This window comes from Eleutherodactylus coqui, unplaced genomic scaffold (assembly GCF_035609145.1).
Source record: "Eleutherodactylus coqui strain aEleCoq1 unplaced genomic scaffold, aEleCoq1.hap1 HAP1_SCAFFOLD_193, whole genome shotgun sequence".
In the NCBI taxonomy this organism is placed as follows: domain Eukaryota; kingdom Metazoa; phylum Chordata; class Amphibia; order Anura; family Eleutherodactylidae; genus Eleutherodactylus; species Eleutherodactylus coqui.
This window is the reverse complement of record NW_027102034.1, coordinates 43155-69018: the sequence shown is the minus strand read 5'-3', so window position 1 is coordinate 69018 and position 25864 is coordinate 43155. Positions and strand designations below refer to the sequence as shown.

The following is a 25864-nucleotide window of genomic DNA, read 5'->3' as shown; positions in this document are numbered from 1 at the left end:
TACGGACACGTGGACAAGCACAGGCGGGCAGGGCCACTACATCTCCCTGACGGCACATTGGGTGAATTTAGTGGAGGCTGGGACAGAGTCAGAGCCTGGGACCGCTCACGTCCTACCCACCCCCAGAATTGCGGGCCCCAGCTCGGTGCTGGTATCTGCGGAGGTGTATGCTTCCTCCACTAAAGCACCCTCCTCCTCCTCCTCCTCCTCTGTCTCGCAATCAAGATGTGTTAGCAGCAGCATGTCGCCAGCAGTCGGTGTCGCGCGGTGTGGCAGCACAGCGGTGGGCAAGCGTCAGCAGGCCGTGCTGAAACTACTCAGCTTAGGCGATAAGAGGCACACGGCCCACGAACTGCTGCAGGGTCTGACAGAGCAGACCGACCGCTGGCTTGCGCCGCTGAGCCTCCAACCGGGCATGGTCGTGTGTGACAACGGGCGTAACCTGGTGGCGGCTCTGCAGCTCGGCAGCCTCACGCACGTGCCATGCCTGGCCCACGTCTTTAATTTGGTGGTTCAGCGGTTTCTGAAAAGCTACCCACGCTTGTCAGACCTGCTCGTAAAGGCGCGCCGGCTCTGCGCACATTTCCGCAAGTCCCACACGGACGCTGCCACCCTGCGCACCCTGCAACATCACTTTAAGCTGCCAGTGCACCGACTGCTGTGCGACGTGCCCACACGGTGGAACTCTACGCTCCACATGTTGGCCAGGCTCTATGAACAACGTAGAGCTATAGTCGAATACCAACTCCAACATGGGCGGCGCAGTGGGAGTCAGCCTCCTCAATTCCTTTCAGAAGAGTGGGCCTGGTTGGCAGACATCTGCCATGTCCTTGGTAATTTTGAGGAGTCTACCCAGGTGGTGAGCGGCGATGCTACAATCATTAGCGTCACCATTCCTCTGCTATGCATCTTGAGAAATTCCCTGCAAACCATAAAGGCAGCTGCTTTGCGCTCGGAAACGGGGGCGGGGGAAGACAGTATGCCGCTGGATAGTCAGGGCACCCTCCTGTCTATTTCTCAGCGCGTACAGGAGGAGGAGGAGGAGCATGAGGAGGAGGGGGAAGAGACAGCTTGGCCCGCTGCTGACGGTACACCGGCTGATTGCCTGTCATCCTTTCAGCGTGTAAGAACCGCCGGAGCCGGGAGCCCGCAGAGCGGTAGGCGGGAGGCGGCATGAAAAGGTGAACGGGGAGGAGTGACGTCATCGGGCGCAGCGGATCATGGGAGGGGGCGGGGCCTCCGTCGGGAGGCCCTATATAAGGACGAACAAGCAAGGGAGAAGGCAGAGCGGCGAAAAGAAGGAGAACGAACAGAGAGTGAAGGCAAGAGAGCGAAAACGTCTGGAGAAGACAGCGGAGTTCGGAGAGCGGAGAGCGGAGAACGAAGAGAGGAAGGGCGGCAGCGGAGCGACGAGCGCTGAAGAAGAGTGCGGCAGCGAAGCGGCGAGCACAAAGAAAAGTCCGAGGTGAGCTGAAGTCGGCAGTGTCGGGCGAACGGAAGGAAGAAAGCGGGGCACGGTACTTACAGTCAGCAGCGGCGATCAGAAGGCGGCAAGCAACAAAAGGAATACCGGCCAGGTGTGCATTGACCCAACACCGGAAGAAGTCCTGAGGAGGCGGAGCTACAGCGATTAACAGGAAGTCACTGAAGACAGAAGTAAGGGCCTAATTTATCAGCAGCTGAAGGAATGGAGGCGGTCCTGGAACGAATTCGGGCAGCAGCAGAGGAGAGAGGCCTGGAATGGCTGCTACAGCTATCGAACCAAGGACTCATCGCAGGGGATGGATCTACTTCGAGGACTGCCGACTTGAGGAACGCTGCAACCCAGGACATGAGGGCAGGTAGCGTACAGCCTTCAGGAGCAATGCCGATGGAGGGAAGCAGCTCGGCGATGGGTGCGGGGCCGGCGGCGGCAGCACCAGCGGGGCACACGAAAGAGCTAAGACCGCGGAGGGCCCGTGCACCAGAAAGGTTTAGCCCCGAGCACGGACCCTCGCGGGGAAAAAGGAGGCGGAGTGGCTCCCCGGCCCCCCCACATAGCACGCTTCCCCTGGCAACACCAACAGGCAGGGGAAGCAAGGCGGGGAGAACTCCAGCGAGGCAAAAGAGGACGGCAGGCAGCGTGGGGTCCCGTGCTGAGAGGGGGACGGGACCTACCGCTAGTCGGCAAGCAAAGAGCAGGAGGCGAGATGGAGGCGGCGCTGCAGAGCAGGAGCAAGCCTGCTGCGAGTCAGGAGCACAGCGGCCCGGTACATCGACGGGCCTGACGGCAAGAAGAAATGAGGCGTCTGCAGGGCCAGCAGAGCGGTCGCAGCACAGCGGGGGTCAGGAAGAAGCTCGATCTGGAGGTCCGGCGGCTGGTGGGCCCACAGCTCCCACGCGGCCAGGTGAGTCACACTCCATGTACAGTTTGTCTTGTAATTTTAGTAATACAGAAAATGTGGGTAGTAGGTATACGAGGTTTAGTAATGTTAGTAATGTTAACCGTGCAGAAAATGTAGGGGATATGTTTTCCATGCCTAGTAATGTTAACCTAACTGAAAATGTGGGGGATATGTTTACCATGTCTAGTAATGCTAATATCGCCGAAAATGTGGGGGATATGTGCGGGATGCCCAGTTATGTTAATCGGGGGGGAATGGCTGGGAGCAATGTTGGTCAACAATCTGGGACTAGTGGATCTACACCTAGCGTGTGCAACGATGCATCGGCAATGCTGGGTTTCATTGTAGAATTCTTGAGGCGTCAGGGGGGGGGTGGTAATCCATCGCCTGTCACGGCATGGAGCTCACCATGCAATGCGTCATCCAGCATAGAGGAAGGTCGGTTGAGACTCCTAGCTGGGGGGACTGGGGCAGGACAGGCGATTGGAAGCAGTCAAACCCCTCTTACAATAGAGAGAGGAGCCACGGCAACATCATTTGTCGCCGGGGAAAACCTACAGACAGAGGCAATAATGGGGGCCTCAGAGGCAGGGGCAGCTGCAGGCGTCACGGTGGCAGTACAGACAGAAAGAGATGGGGAGGGAGTAAGGTTAGACGACAGAGCAAAGGGCGAAGTATACGTCTGCTTTGAGGGACCTCTGGGGGCGCATCTCAAAAAAGAGGTGAGAGAGAAGATTTGGAAGGACGAATATGTTGAGATATTCTCCCTCCTCCCCTTGGAAAAATTTAATTTGGACAAGGGGAAGAGAACGGACTTTAAAAAAGAGGAGGAAGAGAAGAGGAGATGGCGCTTAATTCCCCAGACGTTCGCTAATTGGCTACAAGCGTTTGCCATTTTAGCCAGCGTGATAGGAGAAAAAGCGCCGGAAAATTGTTCCGGCCTTTTTTGCTACATGGACTCAATAGGGGAGGCTTATAGGGTATACGGGGGCCAGACATGGCTACGCTACGATGAGCAATTTAGGCAGCGTAAGGCAGTGCGCCCATCTATCAGATGGGAGCACAAAGATATAGGCCTATGGTTGAGAGTAATGGCCCCCGCACGATTTGGACAGCCCTTTCAGGGAAATGCCGGGTCATTCGGCCTGGCCACCAGTTCAGCAGGGGGCCAAGGCAGCACAGCTGGGGGGAGCAGGCTCGGGTACTGTTGGCAATACAATGAGGGACAGTGTAAGTATGGGGCAACATGCAAATTTCGGCATGCCTGCTCCCATTGCAGTGCAGGCTCCCACGGAGCGGCACGGTGCTTTAAAAAAGGCAAGGGAAAAGGGCCCGGCGGTTTTACAAAAAGGGACGACCCCGGTGATTTTGGAAGAGATGTTACCTCATCTAAATAGGTACCCTGATAGAGAGAAGGCGGAATTGCTATATAAGGGTTTCAGGGATGGGTTTCACATCCCTGCCCCGTTGCATGCGGTCCCCTTTTCGTTAAAAAACTTGCGATCAGCATTAGAGTTCCCGGAGGTGGTGTCAGAGAAGTTAAAAAAGGAGTTACGGTTGGGGCGCATGGCAGGGCCTTTTAAAGAACCGCCAGTGCCAGATTTCGTGGTGTCTCCTTTAGGGGTGGTCCCAAAGAAGGAGCCGAATAAATTTCGGCTTATACACCACTTATCTTATCCAAAAGGCGCATCGGTGAACGACGGAATAGACCAGGAGCTTTGTTCGGTGGTGTATACCTCGTTCGATGCGGCATTGCAATGGATACGAAGGTACGGGAAGGGAGCATTAATGGCAAAGGCGGACGTAGAATCCGCGTTTCGACTGCTCCCGGTTTCACAGGAAAGCGTGAGATTGTTGGGGTGCTATTGGGAAGGGGATTACTTTGCGGATCGTTGTTTACCCATGGGATGTTCCATCTCGTGTGCATACTTCGAGGCGTTTAGTTCCTTTTTAGAATGGGTGGTGAAGGATGCGGCTGCGGTGCAATCGATCATTCATTACCTAGACGATTTTCTGTGCGTGGGGCCTGGGGGATCGCCCGTGTGTGCGAGCCTGCTGGGCACTTTACAATGTGTGTCAAGGCGATTCGGGGTGCCGTTAGCTCCCGATAAGACGGAGGGGCCCACTACGTGTTTAAGCTTTCTGGGCATCACCATCGATTCCATTGCGATGGTCTGTCGCCTACCCAAGAATAAATTGGATGATTTACGGGAGGAGTTGCGCGCGGCGCTAGGAAGTAAGAAAATTACGCTAAAAGGGCTGCAGTCACTGTTAGGCAAACTTAACTTTGCCTGCAGGATTATGCCCATGGGTCGGGTGTTTTGCAGACGGTTGGCGTCAGCAACAGCGGGCATTCGGGCACCCCACCATTTCATTCGTTTGCGGGCCAGCCACAAGGCAGACCTGACGATATGGGCTACCTTCCTGGAAAAATATAATGGCAGGTCGGTAATCATGGGCGAGGTTAGTAACAATGTGGACTGGGAGCTATATACTGACGCGGCGGGCAGCACGGGATTCGGGGCCTATTTCCAAGGGAAATGGTGCGCGGGGGAGTGGCCGGAGAAGTGGAAGCAGGAAGGCTTGATACGGAACTTAGTGCTATTGGAGTTATTTCCAATAGTGATGGCCATCATGCTGTGGGGGGAACACTTTCGGGACAAAAAAGTTAAATTTCACTGTGACAACTTGGGGGTGGTGCAAGTTATTAACACACTGTCGGCATCATCCCCCCCGGTGGTAAACTTGCTGCGGCACTTAGTGCTCGAAGCATTGTCGTTAAACATGTGGATAGTGGCGGCTCATGTACCCGGTGTTGACAATTCAATTGCGGATGCTCTCTCTCGGTTTCAGTGGGAGCGGTTCTGGACACTGGCGCCGGGTGCAGAGAGGAAGGGAAGAGAGTGCCCGGATCTAATTTGGAGCATGGTAAGCGAGCAGTGAGGGGCCTGTTAGAGCGGTCACTGGCTCGGCGAACCAGGGTAGCGTATAGCGCAGCGTGGAACGAATGGGAAGAATGGGTGAGAGAGGAGGGGGGCGCGGAATCAGAGGAAGACAGAGTAGGTATGCTACTAAGCTGGTTGGGTAGAAGTGCGGAAGGGGGTAAGTCAGTGGCGCAAGTAAACAAATTTATAGCAGGGCTAGCATTTGGGTTCAAGTTAAGGGGGTTGGGGGATGTGACAAAAAAGTTTTTAGTAACACAGGCGCTGAAGGGCTTCAGGAGAGGTAAGGAGAGTGTAGACACTAGGCGACCAGTTTCCTTTGACATATTAGAAAAATTGGGTAGAGCATTGCATACGGTGTGCGGAAGTGAATTTGAGAGACGATTGTTCAGGGTGGCTTTTTCTCTGGCATTCTTTGGAGCATTCAGGATAAACGAATTGGTGTCTCCAAGCAAAAAGAACGGGGGGGGGGGGGTTGCAGGCTGAGGACGTAAGGTTAGTGGAAGGGAGGTTGGAGTTGCGGATCCGCCGGTCAAAGACAGATCAGCAAGGTCGGGGAAAGATTATTAAATTGGGCGAGGTGCCAGGGGCTCTCATGTGCCCCAAGAGGACATGGGAGCAGTATAGGAGAGGGTTAGAGTCTAGAACAGGCCCCCTGCTGTGCCATGAGAATGGCCAATTTTTATCTCGCTTCCAATTTGTAGCTATATTTAAGCGGACACTGGAAGCGGCAGGGTTCGATAAAGAACAATTTGGGTCACACTCATTTAGGGTGGGAGCAGCGACAGAGGCATCAGTGAGAGGTATGGGGGTGGAAGATATAAAAAGAATAGGTCGATGGGAGTCCAGACGTTTCGGATCCTATGTACGCCCTCACCTACTTTAAGGCTAAAGGTCAGGGTGAGGGTGGGAGGGGGGGGGGAGGGGAGGGAAAAAAATAGTAGGAGCAACCGTTACTAAATTATGCCGGTAATTTTGTTTTACAGATGAGCGTCCAGCGTTAGTGTGGATCTTAGGCCATTCTTATGTCTTCTGGGGGGCGGAGAGAGCGGGAGCACGACCCAACGGCAGGCAATTACGGTTCCCTAAGAACGAAGCAAGGATAAGGTGGACGGGCATTAGAGGCATGTCCTGGGGCGCGGTTTTGGAGGAGGTAGAAAGGAGGGTGAGAGGGGATAGAGCGCCGGACATATTAGTCATTCATGCAGGGGGTAATGACCTGGGGAAGAGGAGATTTAGGGACCTATCGAGGGACATTCGGTATGACTTCCTTAGGTTACAGGAGTCATACCCGGGAATAGTCGTGGTTTGGTCGGAGCTAGTGCCGAGAAAAGTATGGAGGGGAGCGCGGTCAGAAAAGGGGTTGAACAGGGCGAGAGTAAAATTAAACAAAGAAGTCTCTCGTTTTGTGGGCGGAAAAGGGGGCATAGCAGTGCGGCACATAGACCTAGAAAAAGGCACGGGTAACTATTGGAGGTCAGACGGCGTTCATCTGAACGACATAGGGATGGACCTATGGATGGAAGGATTACAAGAAGGTATCGAGCGAGCGCTGGCAGTGTGGAGGGCGGCGCAGGCTCAAGGGGGTCGAGCCTCGCTTGCGGTGGCGGGGGATGGAGAGGGAACCTTGGAGCCCGTATAGAAGGTAGTGAGGGGAATGGGGGGGGCTAACTAGCCTCCCCCCCCCCCCCCCCCCCGTTCCTCTCCTTTTTCGAGTTTGGAACCTGTCGCCTCCAGGTATAGGGCGGACCCCTGATAGGGGGAGGAGAGGCTAGCCAAGCCTGGCTAGCCGGCCTCGGGGTCGGTAAAAGATGGCGGCCGGAGGTTAATGGGGAGTGTCGTTGGGCTCCCGAGTCTGCCGACCTGCGGCGGGAGGAAATAGTTAAAAAGTTCGTGGGGATAGCGTCGCCTGAGTCGGCCAAGTTGCGGCAGGTGACCGGGACAGCTATCTCCTTGTAGGGGTGAGGCGGCAGTAGGTGGCAGACACAGGGGTGCGGCTCCAAGGTCCTTTACAGGGATCGGGATATGGTCATCATTAAGGTTGATGTTGAAACAAATTAAAATGTATTTTATGTTGTTTGTGTTAATAAATGGCTGCTGTGGCCAAATTTATCCAACAGAAGGTGTCGGTGGTTTGTTCGACGAATGGTGAGGGAGGGGGAAAGGGGAGGTAAGGCCATTAGCAGCAACGACTCCGTTCTACCTGGGTCAAGAACCGCCGGAGCCGGGAGCCCGCAGAGCGGTAGGCGGGAGGCGGCATGAAAAGGTGAACGGGGAGGAGTGACGTCATCGGGCGCAGCGGATCATGGGAGGGGGCGGGGCCTCCGTCGGGAGGCCCTATATAAGGAGGAACAAGCAAGGGAGAAGGCAGAGCGGCGAAAAGAAGGAGAACGAACAGAGAGTCCCACCCGCCCGCCCTAAAAGAACAAAAAAGGGGGTGGGGGGGGGACAGGAGAAGGGTTCTTGTCATAGCAGCCTCGCTTGCGGTGGCGGGGGATGGAGAGGGAACCTTGGAGCCCGTATAGAAGGTAGTGAGGGGAATGGGGGGGGCTAACTAGCCTCCCCCCCCGTTCCTCTCCTTTTTCGAGTTTGGAACCTGTCGCCTCCAGGTATAGGGCGGACCCCTGATAGGGGGAGGAGAGGCTAGCCAAGCCTGGCTAGCCGGCCTCGGGGTCGGTAAAAGATGGCGGCCGGAGGTTAATGGGGAGTGTCGTTGGGCTCCCGAGTCTGCCGACCTGCGGCGGGAGGAAATAGTTAAAAAGTTCGTGGGGATAGCGTCGCCTGAGTCGGCCAAGTTGCGGCAGGTGACCGGGACAGCTATCTCCTTGTAGGGGTGAGGCGGCAGTAGGTGGCAGACACAGGGGTGCGGCTCCAAGGTCCTTTACAGGGATCGGGATATGGTCATCATTAAGGTTGATGTTGAAACAAATTAAAATGTATTTTATGTTGTTTGTGTTAATAAATGGCTGCTGTGGCCAAATTTATCCAACAGAAGGTGTCGGTGGTTTGTTCGACGAATGGTGAGGGAGGGGGAAAGGGGAGGTAAGGCCATTAGCAGCAACGACTCCGTTCTACCTGGGTCATGGCCTGAGGAGGAGGAGGAGAAGGAGGAGGAGGAGGATCCTGAAAGTGATCTTCCTAGTGAAGACAGCCATGTGTTGCGTACAGGTACCCTGGCACACATGGCTGACTTCATGTTAGGATGCCTTTCTCGTGACCCTCGCGTTGCACGCATTCTGGCCACGACGGATTACTGGGTGTACACACTGCTCGATCCACGGTATAAGGAGAACCTGCCCACTCTGATTCCCGAAGAGGAAAGGGGTTCGAGAGTGTTGCTATACCACAGGACCCTTGCGGACAAGCTGATGGTAAAATTCCCAGCCGACAGCGCTAGTGGCAGAAGGCGCAGTACCGAGGGCAAGGTAGCAGGGGATGTGCGTAGATCGAGCAGCATGTACATCCCAGGCAGTGCAACAGTCTTTAAGGGCCTGGCCAGCTTTATGGCTCCCCACCAAGACTGTGTCACCGCTCCCCAGTCACGGCTGAGTCGGCGGGAGCACTGTAAAAGGATGGTGAGGGAGTACGTAGCGGATCGCACGACCATCCTTGGTGACGCCTCTGCCCCCTACAACTACTGGGTGTCGAAGCTGGACATGTGGCCTGAACTAGCGCTGTATGCCCTGGAGGTGCTTGCTTGTCCTGCGGCTAGCGTCTTGTCGGAGAGGGTGTTTAGTGCGGCTGGGGGAATCATCACAGATAAGCGTAGCCGCTTGTCAACCGACAGTGCCGACAGGCTAACACTCATCAAGATGAACAAAGGCTGGATTTCCCCAGACTTCTGTTCTCCACCAGCGGACAGCAGCGATACGTAAGCAATACGTAGGCTGCACCCGCGGATGGAAGCTACGTTCTCTCTCACCATCCAAAACGGGGACATTTCTGCTTCATCAATCTGTGTCTAATATTCCTCCTCCTCCTCCTCCTGCTCCTCCTCCTGAAACCTCACGTAATCACGCTGAACGGGCAATTTTTCTTAGGGCCACAAGGCTCACTCAAATAATTTTTCAGAACAATTTTTATAAGTTTCAATGCGCTTAAAAGCATTGGAACTTTAACTTGAACCAATTTTTCGTTACACTGGGCTGCCTCCAGGCCTAGTTACCACTTAAGCCACATTAACCAAAGCGATTAATGGGTTTCACCTGCCCTCTTGGCTGGCCATGGCCAATTTTTGGGATGTACATTAGTACTGTTGATACAGCAATTTTTGTGGGCCCTCGCCTACAGTGTAATCAAATTAATTTTTAGCCCACCTGCATTACAGCTGACGTTACCTCAGCTGTGTTGGGCAATGCAATGGGATATTTTTATGTACCGCCGGTGGGTTCCAGGGAGCCACCCATGCTGTAGGTGCACACTGAGTTTTTAATACATCTGTACACTTCTAAAGAACCCGTCTGACTGGGGCATGCAGTGTGGGCCGAAGCCCACCTGTATTACGCACGACATTACTACCTCAGCTGTGTTGGGCAATGCAATGGGATATTTCTATGTACCGCCGGTGGCTTCCTGGCACCCACCCAGGCAGTGGGTCCACAGGGAGTTTAACCTACATGTGTCCACTTGTAAAGAACCCCAGTCTGACTGGGGCATGCAGTGTGGGCCGAAGCCCACCTGCATTAAGCACGACATTACTACCTCAGCTGTGTTGGGCAATGCAATGGGATATTTCTGTGTACCGCCGGTGGGTTCCAGGGAGCCACCCATGCTGTGGGTCGACAGGGACTTCACAATAGGGAGTTGTACCTGCCTGTGTCTATAAATTAAAAAGCCCGGTCTGACTGGGGCATGCAGACACCTTGACAGAATGAATAGTGTGTGACACATAGGTTCCCCATTGCTATGCCCACGTGTGCAGCTCCTGATGGCGGTGGCACAGGATTCTATTTCTCATTGCTTCTGTACAGCATTGTGGGCTATCGCTCCGCCACTTTTAAAGAGGGTCGCTGCCTAGCCGTGCCAACCTCTGCAGTGTGTGCCTGCGGTCCCTCGTCATGGCAGACGCAATTCTAAATAGACATGAGCGTGGTGTGGCATGAGGGCAGCTGAAGGCTGCCCAGGGACACTTTGGTGTGCGCTGTGGGGGGGGGAGGGGGGGCGGTTGGGCAGCATGTAACCCAGGAGAAGTGTCAGTGGAGTGTCATGCAGGCAGTGATTGTGCTTTGTTGGAGGTAGTGTGGTGCTTAGCAAAGGTATGCCATGCTAATGAGGGCTTTTCAGAAGTAAAAGTTGTTGGGAGGGGGGGGGGCCACTCTTGCCGGTATTGTGGCTTAATAGTGGGACCTGGGAACTTGAGATGCAGCCCAACATGTAGCCCCTCGCCTGCCCTATCCGTTTCTGTGTCATTCCCATCATTTTGTTGAATTGCCCAGATTTTCACACATGAAAACCTTAGCGAGCATCGGCGAAATACAAAAATGCTCTGGTCGCCCATTGACTTCAATGGGGTTCGTTGTTCGAAACGAACCCTCGAGCATCCCGGGAAGTTCGTTCCGAATAACGAACACCCGAACATTTTGGTGTTCGCTCATCTCTAATAAAGACCAATCAATTGGGGCGCCAACTTAAAAGATCACAGAGTGATTGATCATTGGAACGAGTGAATGATGACCCAGTTGTTTGATCATTCAGTTGAGCATTGGTCTGTCAGGGAAGTAATATCACCCATCCCAGGTCTGCAAATGGCTGAATAATCCCTTTTTACATGAAACAACTGGCAAACCACAAGCCATAATCTTTAGGTCTGCATAAAATGAACAGCAAACCTTGAACAATTACCATTCAGTTTTGCACAATCCAACGATCAGTTGTAATCATTCCATGTAGAAAGGCTCTTATCCCTCTGGTTTCAATTCCCTGGCATCTAGTTTGCTCTTACTTTTTGACCTGTGTTTACTCAAGTAATCTTTGGGGCAGTTGTGGTTTACTTCTCTCCCATAGAAAATATGTAAAACCTTGTTTGATTTTAGTAAAGAAGGCTTGTGGGATGTTCATGGGAATTGTCTGTAATACATACAATATTTTAGGCATTACATAAGCCTTCAGGTAAGCCTTCTTTCTGCCCATCCACGATATAAAGGGGAGTTTGGTTGACCCCAGTTGGCCATGGATCTTAATGAGTAGTGGTTCGAAGTTGGCAGTGTACAGGTCCTGCAGTGATCTTGTGAGCATAATGCCCAGATACTTTAAATATTTATCTGGCCACTTAAAGGTGGCTAGCTTTGGGAGGTCCACCAACTCCGACCATGGGGCGGAAATGTTCAGTATCTAAGATATAGTATAGTTTATTTGAAAATTTGAGGCAATACCAAATTGGTTGAATATTCCAAATATCTAGGTTTTGGTTTAGAAATTATTAATAAAAGGCTATCGGCGAATGCTGTAGTCTTATGCATATAGCCACATGTCTCTATACCTCTTATCTCTTTGGTCTGTCTTATTTTTGGTATTAATGTTTCTATAACAAAGATGAAAAGGGAGGGGGAGAGCGGGCATCCCTGTCTTGTTCCATTAAAAATACGGAAAAGGGGAGAGAGGGTGCTATTAATTCTAAGTTGTGCAGAGGGGAATTTGTAAAGCGTGAGTATGGCTTGGATGAAGGGGCATGGGAAACCGAATCTGGTGAATGTAGCCTGCATGTAAGGTCAGCTGACTGTCAAATGCCTATTCAGTATCAGTACCTAACAGAGTTAGTGGAAGCCCATGGGACTTTGCGTAGTGTATTAGGTTAATTAACCGTGAGGTATTGTGTTTACCCTCTTGTGGCTTAACAAAGCCCACTTGCTCTGGATTTATTATTTTAGGTAGGAGGTCTCGCATTCTATATCCCAGCTGCTTTGCCCACCACTTCACATCAGCGTTAAGTAGTGAAATTAGGTGATAGCTGTCACATTCCTTGCTGTCCTTGCCTTCTTTGGGAATTAGGGAAATATGGGCCATCAAAGTTTGCTCTGTAAATTGCTCGCCATTCAGAAGAGAGTTACACAACGTCAGGAATCTCAGAGCTAGTATCTTTTATAGTAGCAGGTTGGCAAACCATCAGGACCAGGAGCCTTCCCACTGTCTATGGATGATAGCACTTCCAAAATTTCATCTCTAGTAAATGCTTGGGTCCGGAGGTGTTTATCCTAGTCAGTGAGTGACGGGAGCTCAATCGAATCCAGGAAACTGGAGGTTAGAGTTTCTGTGTTTGGAGCTCCCCATGGTGGTGATCCCTGCCTAACCTAACATTCCAGCCCTACCTATTCAGGCCCCAAGGGAGTCCTGGCAGGATGTTATATCCTGCTGGCCCAGAATAGCAGATCACCACATTGATTGAGACTGGCCCAAGAAGTCCTCAGCGTATGCTTGTGCTGGACTTGATGAAAGTTAATGTCCATTCCTGTTTCACATGTTCTGTGGTGCAATATTTGGTTATGTGCTTAGACTGAGTCATGAAGAAATGCCTGACCTGATTGCTTTTTGACAATGTTGGTATTGTGGTATTACAATACATAACAGTTCATTTCAAGCTCCATATTCTCTGAGAGCCTTTAAAATATGTAACCAATTTGTTACATAGTTTTCTGGCGGGGGTGGTGGGAGGGCGGGTCTGTTTTGGCACCCTAGACTTCTTTCCCCCTGGGCTGATGATACTTCAGTGTCGTCTATAACTGACCTAGGGTTGGTTTCCCACCCTGTGAGATTGGGATTCTATGCTCCGATCGACAGAATGAATGTCTTCGGTCATCCTACTTTATGTTCTTTTCCCTTCTATCTGTTTCTTCACTTTTCTCTTATTACTGCCTCGCTAGTCCCTCGCATGCTGGCTGCCACAAGAATTCTCCTTACAGTTTCTGAACCACCGCCATGACTAGCCTTTCTTTTTGTTCATATAATGTCAGGGGTCTGAATGCTTCTGCTAAGCGGAGCCAGATTCTGGTACATTTACACAAGAAACAAGTCCTGATAGTCCTCTTTCAGGAGACACCCTTCAGAGATGGCCATCTCCCCAAGGGGAATGACAGATATTACACAAGCTGGTATCCTAGAGTGCATCCTGAAAGGAGGGTATGCGGAGTGTCTGTAGCAATCCATAAGAGCCTCCCACATAGAGTTATGGACTCCAGGGTGGATAGCAAGGGTAGATTTATTTTCCTTAAACTGGATCTTGGATGTCGTATTCTCACAGTGGATAATATCTATTCTCCCAATACAGGTCAGGTTTCATTTGACTGTTGTATGCTGGGGGAGCTGGCGCAGTTTGCCTCGGGTTCTAATATCATTCTCAGAGGGGATTTCAATGTTGGCTTGGACACTGATCAGGATACATCCTCGGGTAAGTCTGGGCCCTTCCTGGTGGCCTTGCATAGACTACGGAGACGATTGTCTGAGCTGTGACTCATTGACCTTTGGAAGATTCTTCATCCTAGGGTCAGGGACTACAGCCATTCACTCCGCCACTCATAATAGTTATGGTTGGTTGGACTACATTTTAGTCTCAGATGGTCTCCTGGACTTGGATCCTAGATGCTTCATGGGTAATTTTATATGGTCAGACCACATACCTGTCTATGGGGCCTTGCTGGGACAGGAGAGCAGGGGAAGGGGGGGGCGAACTCTTGGAGACTCAATGACAATCTCTTAGGTGAGGCTTGCTGCCTTCAGGAGGTCAGACAGACAATAGAGACTTTTGCGGAGATCCACAAGACAGACACTACATGCCTGACTATCCAATGGGAAGCCTTGAAGTATGTTCTGAGGGGCATCTTTATCTCACACAGGGCAAGGCTCAAGAAGGATAGGATGGGTAACTTGCCGGACTTGATTTCTCGGCTGGATAAGACAGAACAAGCTAATAAGTCAAACGCTTCCCCATCTTTAAATGCAGAGATTTCGACTCTACAACAACAAATATTGAGGATTATGGATAGGGCACATTTGTGCATATGAGGTAGACTAAAGGGGGGGTTACAAGTACGGTAATAAATGGTTGGAAAGGGCACTAAATCCTCTGGAAAAACAGTCCTACATTTTTGCAATGAACTGATAAAGGGAAAATACATGCGACAAATGATATCCTAGAGTGCTTCAGCAGCTACTATGGCGAGTTATATAATATAGAGGGGGCGGTGGATACGTCTGTGATCTATCAATATTTACAGAATGACGCTTTGTCTGTGATCACGGCAGAAAGATCGGCGACATTAGAGGAAGACATGCTAGAATCAGAAATTCTGAAGGAAATTAAGAACTTAAAAATAGGAAAAAGTCCCGGCCCTGATGGCTTTACCCCCAGATTTTATAAAACCTGCGGGGATCTCATAGTCTCTCCCCTGGGTAGGGCCTTTAACGTGGTATCGGGGAATTGCCCCTTTCCATCACAGGCCCTCCCGGCAGAGATCCCATGTCATGCGGGAATTATCACCCGATTTCCCTCCTGAATATAGATACTAAACTTTTTGTGAAAACTATTGCCACAGGAACTATTACTACAAAACTTTTATCACTCAGGTGCTCATTCATCAGGATCAGGTGGGATTTTTCCCTGGGAGAGAGGCCAGAGACAATACAATCAGGACACTTTACTTGATAGGAAAAGTGCGAGAGATGAATAGCTTGCAGGTAATGCCGAGAACACTTTTGACCAAGTAAGTCGGGCGTTTTTGAAGGCCAAGAAAAGATAGGATTAGGTAGCAGATTATTAAATTGGATAATGGCCCTATATAATATCCCCACGCCACAGGTCCAGTTAAATGGGAAAAGCTGTAAACCAATTGATATCAGTAATGGCACTCAGCAGGGGTGCCCTCTCTTATATTAAGACTAAATACGTGGTGAAGAGAGTGGAGTGGTAACTTCAATAGTGGAGGTGCTGCCTGACCAGATGACGCACCACCTGGGGGGGTGTGATAGAGCAAGAGAATAGGACTAAAAACGGGTAGTGGAGAAGGCGCAACACTGCAGGTTAAAGCAAGTAGGAAGTGACCAAAGGTGTGGAAAACTCCTCCTTTTATTTAATAAAGTACGTGATAAGCTTATGAAAATGCGTTTCGGGGATAACCCCTTCATCAGTTTGGTTGGTGTTTAAAATATACAAGCTATTGGTGGGTCCCAATTATGAAATAAGAGAAGTGTTCCACACCTTTGGTCACTTCTTACTTGCTTTAACCTGGAGTGTTGCGCCTTCTCCACTCTCAGTAGTAATAGTGCCCCCTATATTAGCCCCAGTAGTAATAGTGACTTTCCATAAAGGCCTCAGTAGCAATAGTGTCCCCTATATTAAACCCAGTAGTAATAGTGTCCCCTATATTAGCCCCAGTGGTAATAGTGTCCCCTACATTAACCCCAGTAGTTATAGTGTCCCCTACATTAACCCCAGTAGTAATAGTGTCCCCTATATCAGCCCCAATAGTAATAGTCTATATAGCCGCAGGAAAGTGCCTTGGGATATAAAGGATCAGGACTCACCTGGTGTGAAGACCTGGACCCAGTGTGGATCTCCAGGTGTCTCACCTGTGGTCCTGGATATATGTCTAATAGGCGGTTTCCTACACCGGTGGTATCCACTGTAGAAGGGGAGAGCTATACGGATTACGGGGGAGCTCTCCAATGAGGGGACCTCCCTGACATATAGATTAGAAAAGAAACAGTCACTTATATAAACCCTGGCTGGTAGGACAGGTAATAACAATATCCAGCGGTCACTGGTGACAATATCCAGAGAAGTAATTGGCACTTTCTTTGAAGGAGGGGGATATGGTAACTACAGCAGCCCCTCCTAGTGATGGTACATCAAGGTATATAGAAGGTATAGATGCGATGTTCCAGACGGTATATAGATGAAGTTGGCAACACGTTTCTGTGCATAACAGTCCCTTTATTAAGCCCTACATAAACAAACATAGCATAGTATTCATATTTACCCCATATGATTGTGTAGGTAGTTAGCACATGTTCCTGTATCTGCTCCAGGGGAGAGGGGCGGTTCTACTGGTACGTCACCTAGTAACGTCATTACATCCACACATTGCTGTCATCGTTGTTAGTCTCCTGCAAGAACGCTCATTGCGCTCCATCCTGAGATCATTCTTCCAGTGTATCCCCTGGTGACGTCATTACGTCCTCGCTGTCTCTACTGCTAATCTCCGGCTGCTACGCATATTGTGTTCCATTCGGAGGGCAGAGGACATAGTGTGCCGATGTCTGGGTATCGACGTCATTGTGGCTGCGCGTTCCTTCTCCATAGAAATACTGGAGAGAGAACACGCTCAATCAGGGGCGTACCTAAGGGCTCAGGGGCCCGGGTGCAAAAGCTCCGCTCGGGGCCCCCCCCTGGGGCCTCCACCCCACACTCCCCCATACTCATACCTAGATCGTGCTGCAAACATGATCTGCCCCTTTACGTAATCTTTCCTGCACATGAAAATTTGTTTGTAGCTCCGCAGGCCACTCTCACACACACCGCTTTTTACCGCTATGAGCACAGCGCCCCGAGTGCCGTACTAACCACGGTACAACACTCCCATAGATATCAATGAGCTTACTCACATCCGCGCTGGAACGCGGTGTCCCTATCACTGTGATTTTTCAGAGCTGTCTGTTCTATTTTTGCGTTTTCGTGGTTTTAACACACCTCATCACCCACCACAATGATGGGGTGCATTAAAAAGCGCCGTCAAACGCTGTAACCTGTGTTCGAAAACACTGCTTAAAATTCTGGTCACTATTTCAAGCTGCGTTTTCTGAACACGTGTGTGAGAGCGGCCTTAGAACCTGCATGCAGTAGATAGGGACAGATAGGGACAGATAGGGACAACTTTTTCCAAGTTGGAGCACAGGATTACCAATGGTGCGGATTTTGACTGGAAATCAGCTGCATACCCGCAGCTAATTTCATACTATGCTACGCTCCCCTCGCCTCCTCCAAAGGCTTCCCGTTGTCAGCGCTCCCTGGCTTCTGGTTCCCAGCGGCCTGTACTGGCCTCACCTAACCAGCGGCGTCCTGCCTGACCAGGCCGCTGGGACCGGAAGCCAGGGGGCGCTGATGGCAGGAAACCTACAAAAGGAGGCGAGGGGGGCGCCGCATAGTACGAAATCAGCTGCGGATACACAGCTGATTTCTAGTCTGAATCTGCACCAATGAAGCAGATTTTTACTATTTTTTGGATGCGGAAATGCTATGGAATTTGGTGCAGAAATTTCCAATTCGGACATTGCGCAGCATTTCCACTGTGTGCTTTTCCATACTGTAAGTCAAGTTGAGTTTTGCTGCCACGTGCAGAGTGGCGTCAGTAGCAATAGCGTCCCCTATATTGGCCCAAGTAGTAATAGTAACCTCCATAGTGGCCTCAGCAGTAATAGTGTCCCCTATATTAGCCCCAGTAGTAATAGTGTCCCCTATATTAGCCACAGTAGTAATAGTGACTTTCACAGAGGCCTCATTAGTAATAGTGTCCCCTATATTAACCCTAGTTGTGATAGTGTCCCCTATATTAACCCCAGTAGTAATAGTGTGCCATATATTAAACCCCGCAGTTATAGTGTCCCTTATATTAGACCCAGTAGTAATAGTGTTCCCTATATTAGCCACAGTAGTAATAGTGACTTCCACAGAGTAGTAAAAGTTGTGGACGAGGAGGAAAGAAAAGGCTGGAGCCAAACGCGTACAGTCGTGTGAACAATAATACTAAATACGTGGTGAAGAGAGTGGAGTGGTAACTTCAATAGTGGAGGTGCTGCCTGACGAGATGACGCACCACCTGGGGGGGTGTGATAGAGCAAGAGAATAGGACTAAAAACGGGTAGTGGAGAAGGCGCAACACTGCAGGTTAAAGCAAGTAGGAAGTGACCAAAGGTGTGGAAAACTTCTTTTATTTAATAAAGTACGTGATAAGCTTATGAAAATGCGTTTCGGGGATAACCCCTTCATCAGTTTGGTTGGTGTTTAAAATATACAAGCTATTGGTGGGTCCCAATTATGAAATAAGAGAAGTGTTCCACACCTTTGGTCACTTCCTACTTGCTTTAACCTGGAGTGTTGCGCCTTCTCCACTCTCAGTAGTAATAGTGCCCCCTATATTAGCCCCAGTAGTAATAGTGACTTTCCATAAAGGCCTCAGTAGCAATAGTGTCCCCTATATTAAACCCAGTAGTAATAGTGTCCCCTATATTAGCCCCAGTGGTAATAGTGTCCCCTACATTAACCCCAGTAGTTATAGTGTCCCCTACATTAACCCCAGTAGTTATAGTGTCCCCTACATTAACCCCAGTAGTAATAGTGTCCCCTATATCAGCCCCAGTAGTAATAGTCTATATAGCCGCAGGAAAGTGCCTTGGGATATAAAGGATCAGGACTCACCTGGTGTGAAGACCTGGACCCAGTGTGGATCTCCAGGTGTCTCACCTGTGGTCCTGGATATATGTCTAATAGGCGGTTTCCTACACCGGTGGTATCCACTGTAGAAGGGGAGAGCTATACGGATTACGGGGGAGCTCTCCAATGAGGGGACCTCCCTGACATATAGATTAGAAAAGAAACAGTCACTTATATAAACCCTGGCTGGTAGGACAGGTAATAACAATATCCAGCGGTCACTGGTGACAATATCCAGAGAAGTAATTGGCACTTTCTTTGAAGGAGGGGGATATGGTAACTACAGCAGCCCCTCCTAGTGATGGTACATCAAGGTATATAGAAGGTATAGATGCGATGTTCCAGACGGTATATAGATGAAGTTGGCAACACGTTTCTGTGCATAACAGTCCCTTTATTAAGCCATACATAAACAAACATAGTATAGTATTCATATTTACCCCATATGATTGTGTAGGTAGTTAGCACATGTTCCTGTATCTGCTCCAGGGGAGAGGGGCGGTTCTACTGGTACGTCACCTAGTAACGTCATTACATCCACACGTTGCTGTCATCGTTGTTAGTCTCCTGCAAGAACGCTCATTGCGCTCCATCCTGAGGTCATTCTTCCAGTGTATCCCCTGGTGACGTCATTACGTCCTCGCTGTCTCTACTGCTAATCTCCGGCTGCTACGCATATTGTGTTCCATTCGGAGGGCAGAGGACATAGTGTGCCGATGTCTGGGTATCGACGTCATTGTGGCTGCGCGTTCCTTCTCCATAGAAGTACTGGAGAGAAAACACGCTCAATCAGGGGCGTACCTAAGGGCTCAGGGGCCCGGGTGCAAAAGTTCCGCTCGGGGCCCCCCCCTGGGGCCTCCACCCCACACTCCCCCATACTCATACCTAGATCGTGCTGCAAACATGATCTGCCCCTTTATGTAATCTTTCCTGCACATGAAAATTTGTTTGTAGCTCCGCAGGCCACTCTCACACACACCGCTTTTTACCGCTATGAGCACAGCGCCCCGAGTGCCGTACTAACCGCGGTACAACACTCCCATAGATATCAATGAGCTTACTCACATCCGCGCTGGAACGCGGTGTCCCTATCACTGTGATTTTTCAGAGCTGTCTGTTCTATTTTTGCGTTTTTGTGGTTTTAACACACCTCATCACCCACCACAATGATGGGGTGCATTAAAAAGCGCCGTCAAACGCTGTAACCGGTGTTAGAAAACACAGCTTAAAATTCTGGTCACTATTTCAAGCTGCGTTTTCTGAACACGTGTGTGAGAGCGGCCTTAGAACCTGCATGCAGTAGACAGGGACAGACTTACCCCGACGCTGCAACTCCACGTTCAGCAGGAAGCAGGGGGCAGCACATGATCATTGTGCCCTGCCGGCCCATGTGACTTCCTCCCTCCTCCTCCTCCCCCCTGCTCTGCCGGGCTACACTTGGGCTGGCCGTTCTGCATGCAGCCTGATTGGAATCATGCTGCACACAAAACGGCCACCCATTAATGCACTGAATGTGCATGTAGGTATGGCGTAGGGCGGCCTCTGGGCCCCCAGAGCGCAGAGGCCGGGTCACCATGGCGACCCCAGCAACCCGTGACGCCACGCCTATGCGCTCAATGCAGCTGTGGGGTCACTACAGTGTTAAATTAACAATAACGCCTTCCCTTACATGGGGGTGCGCTTCAATCAACTTTATTTATACACACATTATTCTTCTCTTCTCATTTGGATATGAGGGTCACCAGTGACTGCTGAATATTGTCATTAGGCTGTCCAACCAGCGCAGGGTTTTTATAATTGACTTTTCTTATCCAGTAGTAATAGTGACTTCTATAGTGGCTTCAGTAGTAATAGTGACCCCCATATTAGCCCCAGTAGTAACAGTAACCTCCACAGTGGCACCAGTAGCAATAGTGACCCCCACAGTGGCCTCAGTAGTAATAGTGTCGGCTATATTAGCCCCAGTAGTAATAGTGACCTCAGTAGTAAGTGTCCCCCATATTAGCCCCAGTAGTAACAGTAACCTCCACAGTGGCACCAGTAGCAATAGTGACCCCCACAGTGGCCTCAGTAGTAATAGTGTCCCCTGTATTAGCCCCAGTTGCAATAATGTCCCCTATATTAGATGTCTAAAACCAAACTTTATTGAGATACTATTAAAAACCAGGGCACTTGAACACACATAATCCACGTCAGACCAAGTAGATACTGGAATGAACGTGAAAGTGATTGACAGACAAAAATACAGAATTAATTTGGAACCCAAGACCAGGATACCACATTTACACAACTAGACAGGAATCCCTGAAGGCCGATTGTGGCCAAGAGGATCAGCGATCCTGAATAAGGATGTTTATGGATAGGAAAAAATATGCAACAACTTGGACTTCTAAGGGTACACTATGATATAAATGTGTTATCAGATAGCCCAAGGAAAAAGGGAGAAAAGGGATTCTGCATGAAGAACACTGGTTACAGCGTCCGCAGGGATTGATCTGCATTAAGTTCCAGTTTCTTTCCATAGTGCAGCCAGTGTAGCTGGTTTTCCACGGTATACCACATCCGTTAGGGCTCCCCACAGGTAGACATTAGGGGGGTTACATCAGGGGAACAGAGAGGGAATTCAACAGCACCTCTCCATCCTATCCAGCATTTTGGCAGACCATCATGGAGATATTCTATCACGGCTCGGTTGGTAGTGTGGTGGTGCGCCATCTTGTTACACGCAAAAAATTAGGTTCTGCTCCATCTTTCTGTGTTTTGCGTAGCAAATGCCCCTCATAGAAGTCTAAAGTCATAGCTGCGCAAATATGCCAGGGGAATGCGTAAAACACTGTGCAAAACTGCTAAAAAACACATCTGGACTTCATTAGGATAAATAGCCTTTTAATCCATGGAAGGGGGTGTCACGTGACCTGGCCCCGTGTGCACAAAAAGTACAGTACTAGGCATGACTGCAAATCAACCTCAACAACCTTGTTATGTGCAAATACGTTGCATTGGAGAGAGCTTTTGCGTATACGCTCATGTGAAGCGGCCCTTAAGGTAGTATTTACTGCTTCTGTATGTATATTCGAAAATATCTACACCACATATACATTACACATGTACATTATTCCCATCAGTGTGAATAATGTGCAGCAGATATTACAAACATCACCACTTCTACTATTCTGCTCCCTGTTAGGAGGACCCAGCGGTGTTTGGCCAATTGGCTCAGGAAGCACCACCTCTACGACCATCCGAGAGAGACTGCGGTTCCAACATGTACTCGGCCGGGGAGCCTACGGGGAAGTCGTGCTGGCAGAGGACACCGCTACCTGCCAGCAATTCGCAGTGAAGGTCATCAGGAAGAAAGCCCTGCTAGCGGAAGTGGAGATGGCGGATGTGATGGTGGAGCACCGTGTTCTGCAGCTTACGATTGGGAGTCCCTTCCTCGTCCATGCAGAATTCGCATTTCAGACCAAGGTATAGTTGTTATCGCACATCTGCAAACTTCACCGCTATGTGCCCCGTAGATGTGGACTTTGTAATATAACGTCATACTAACCAACCTCCTTATATGTGTTAAGGACCGCTAGGTCACATTAACCTTTCAAGTCTTGGGTTCCAAATCAATTCGTATCCGCTGCAGCACGGAGGCCAAGAACCACACCAGAGTCGGTTTCTAGTTCTCCTCAGATACGGAGAGAGAGCCACGGCAAGTATATAGCTCACTCTGCTTTAGGCGTACATACTCTGAGCGTTTATTGACTGAGTATAGTTCTAAATACAGGAAAGGAATACGTCATCATTAGTCATGGGGTTAATTTCATTGAGTTAGAAAAAACGTCAAGAATTGTGCTTTGTTCAACAATCAGCGCAGTGAGAATAAATATGTGAAATGTCCTTCAAATGATTACTCCTCCCGGACGTTATCCCGTCCTCCCTTGGAGTTTGGATGATCGCAGCGTCATATCAGCACGATTTGCTCTTTTCCCATAGCTCAGGAGTGGGGGAGTCTCTTCTGATAGCGACTGTACCAGGCAAATGTTCTCGGATGAATAGAAAAAAAACAAATCATTAGACATTGCACCGAATGCCATGCTCTGCAAGTTATTTCTGCTTTAATTATTGTTTCACTACACACAAGCTTATTTACATCTTATAATGCTCCATTTTGTATCTAGCGGCCATTTTGAGACAGATTCTTCCATTGTATGGACCTGTACCTTCTCATATGTCTCTTCTACATTACAGACGCACGTTCTACTCGGACTGGAGTATCTGAGCTGCGGGGACCTGGACCAACTCCTGCAGTCGAAGGGACGGCTCGATGTCAACAGCACCAGATTCTACGCTGCAGAGATGGTGTGCGGCATCCAGCACCTCCACGCCAAGGGGATCATCCACAGAGATCTGAAGCCCGAGAACATCCTGGTGGCTGAGACGGGCCATGTGAAGATCACAGATTTCGGTCTTGCCTTGGAGAACATGCACGGAGACCGAACGGCCACCGATCATGCTGGGACCGAAGGCTATATTGCTCCTGAGGTGAGAGGAATAGACTCTTTATACTATTTTTTGCCATAAGTGTATTAATGTTCTTGGGTCATGGATCCTGGAGACAGCAGTCCAGGGATGGTATAGAGGACTGCGGTCTCAGCGCTCGCCTAGTGCAGTGCCCAGATCCCATGTAATGATGTAAAACTTATTTCCCAACTTACTGTTTACTGTTTATGGCAGATGGACGCCGGAGAGGAATACAACGCCGCCGTCGATTGGTTTTCATTTGGAGTCATCATGAATAAAATGATTACTGGCGAGCGTGAGTATAAACCAAAACTCTTTAAGGAGTCCACCTCCGGAGCGAAGAACATCATCTTACAGGTAAGAGTGTTACTTTTATTTCTTTGAGTTCTAATGTTGTAATTTGTGATGCTTTTATTGCCTTTTCTAGTCAGATTCTTGTAATTATAGTCAGTAATAACAGTGACATTTCTCATTTCAGCTCCTCAAAAAGAACCCAGCCAAGCGTCTCGGAGTCAACAGAAACATCCGAAAGCACCTGTTCTTCCAGCTGATCGACTGGGACTCTGGAATCCCTTAGAGTGCCCCCACCGCACATCCCTGAGGTAAGTAAATGAGCAGAATTGTACTAGATCCTGGATGGTGAGGGACTCCCTCCCTGATCTACTACTGATTGCCTATCTAGAGGATGGACCATCAATAGTTCACAACTGGAAAACCCCAAACTTTAAATATTGATGACTTATTCTTAGGATAGGTCATCAATATTAGAACAGTGAAAAGTGAGCGCTGCAGCATTTTCCTTGTATATCAGGCACAGCGTCATATATCGTTTAGTGGTTATGCCTGGTATTGCAGCTCAATCCCACTGATTCGAATGCAGTCAGCAAACAGGTCCGTAGTTTGTCTTACATGGGAAAACCCTTCTCACCATAATCAGAATAGTATTTTCTTTTCTTGCAGTCATCTAAACCTCAACATCTTCAGCCATTCCACCTGGACGCCGTGGAAGCAGCAGAGGCCAAGGACTTACGCCCATCAGCTAAAGACCAGGCCATGTTCAGAGGGTTTTCATTCTCCAACTTGAAGACCCTCTTGGACTCCGGCTTTACAACCACCAGAGCGAGCGGTCCTCCTGAGCCCCCATGAGTACATCAGGAGAAAAGACACCGTGGGACCCCTTAGGAGTGTGCCAGCAGTACCACCCAGCTGGCGGTAAGTACCGGCGCCACAACATCTGCGCCATGTAGAATCATAGACATGTGCACTATACTAAAGACCTTAAAAATACCGTTTTTTTCTTACCAGTAGATGGATTTCCCCGAACCAATGACAGCAGCAGCTGATGGTGCTGCCACGGGTGAAGGGGAAACACATTGGTGCGCGATGGCCGGCTATTAAGGGGTGGAAGGAGGCCGGATTTTTTTTTTTTTTTTTTTTAAACATCCTGGCAACATACACTGTACATGTTTGGCAGTTGTGTGCAGGGTTTGTATGGAGTGGGCTCGGGAGCGGAGCCTGCTCCATATATTGAGGGTGTCAGCTGTCTAGAACATCTCACACCCAGCCACAACAACCCTGATTGGAGATACCGTATATACCGGCGTATAAGGCGACGGGGCGTATAAGACGACCCCCCAACTGTCACCTTATACGCCGGTATACAGTGGAGAAAAAAAAAAATTCATTACTCACCTCCCACGGCGTTCTGTCGCGCTCCGGCAGGATGTCGCTCGCTCCGGCAGGATGTCGCTCGCTCCTCGTCCCCGGCGCAGCATAGCTTTCTGAATGCGGGGCTTGAAATCCCCGCTTCCAGAAAGCTAATACACACGCCGGCAGCCATGACATCATTGAATGGCTGTGATTGGCTAAAGCACACGTGGCTTCAGCCAATCACACTATTCAATGACATCATTGAATGGGTGTGATTGCTAACACGTGCGCCTTCAGCCAATCACAGCCATTCAATGCTGTCATGGCTGCCGGCGTGTGTATTAGCTTTCTGGAAGCGGGGATTTCAAGCCCCGCATTCAGAAAGCTATGCTGCGCCGGGGACGAGGAGCGAGCGACAGCCTGCCGGAGCGCGACAGAACGCCGTGGGAGGTGAGTAATAAATTTTTTTTTTTTACACTTTTTTTTTTTTGTATTACCGGCGCATAAGACGACCCCCGACTGCAGAGCAGATTTTTCGGGGTTCAAAAGTCGTCTTATACGCCGGCATATACGGTAACTCTAATCGCTGTTAACTATTTAATTCTGACAGCGTCATTTAAATGGTCCAATCGACATTTACATTGCCTGAATGCCCCTCCCCTCCCAGTAATAAGATTGCAGCATTCCATTTGGATGTCTTATTGTTTAAGTGATCAAACGCTCACAAGTTTAAGTCTCCTTAGGAGCCTAAAAAAAGATTCAAAATCAGTTGAAAAAGTTTTTTTTAAATACTAAATATTAAAAGTTTTTAAAAAACCCTTTATAATATTAATTTAAAAAAACTATTTTTAGTATTGCCACGCCTATAAAAGTCTGATCTATTAAAATAGTGTAATTTTTTTGCCTGCATGGTGAACACCACTAGAATTCCACTTTTTTGTTCACCCCATCTCCAAGAA

The 25864-nt window shown here is 49.6% G+C and overlaps 1 protein-coding gene across 1 annotated transcript; it reads left to right on the top strand.

Annotated features, from left to right (window-relative positions):
* Positions 1-1687: 1687 nt before the first annotated feature.
* LOC136594909 (protein kinase C delta type-like) lies at positions 1688-24273 on the top strand. The gene is made up of 6 exons (XM_066588686.1): positions 1688-1841; positions 13587-13706; positions 21931-22211; positions 22983-23276; positions 23469-23857; positions 24216-24273. The coding sequence occupies exons 1-5, from the start codon at positions 1688-1690 to the stop codon at positions 23637-23639; spliced, it is 1020 nt and encodes a 339-aa protein (XP_066444783.1). The 3' UTR covers positions 23640-23857; positions 24216-24273.
* Positions 24274-25864: the final 1591 nt, after the last annotated feature.

What these genes read in the sequence shown, in the direction of transcription:
- LOC136594909 (XM_066588686.1), top strand. Translation starts at nt 1,688, where the DNA reads ATGGAGGCGGTCCTGGAACGAATTCGGGCAGCAGCAGAGGAGAGAGGC. An exon ending in AACCCAGGACATGAGGGCAG is followed by an intron (nt 1,842 to 13,586) that starts GTAGCGTACAGC and finishes CTCCCAATACAG; the next exon opens with GTCAGGTTTCATTTGACTGT. An exon ending in AATTCGCATTTCAGACCAAG is followed by an intron (nt 22,212 to 22,982) that starts GTATAGTTGTTA and finishes TCTACATTACAG; the next exon opens with ACGCACGTTCTACTCGGACT.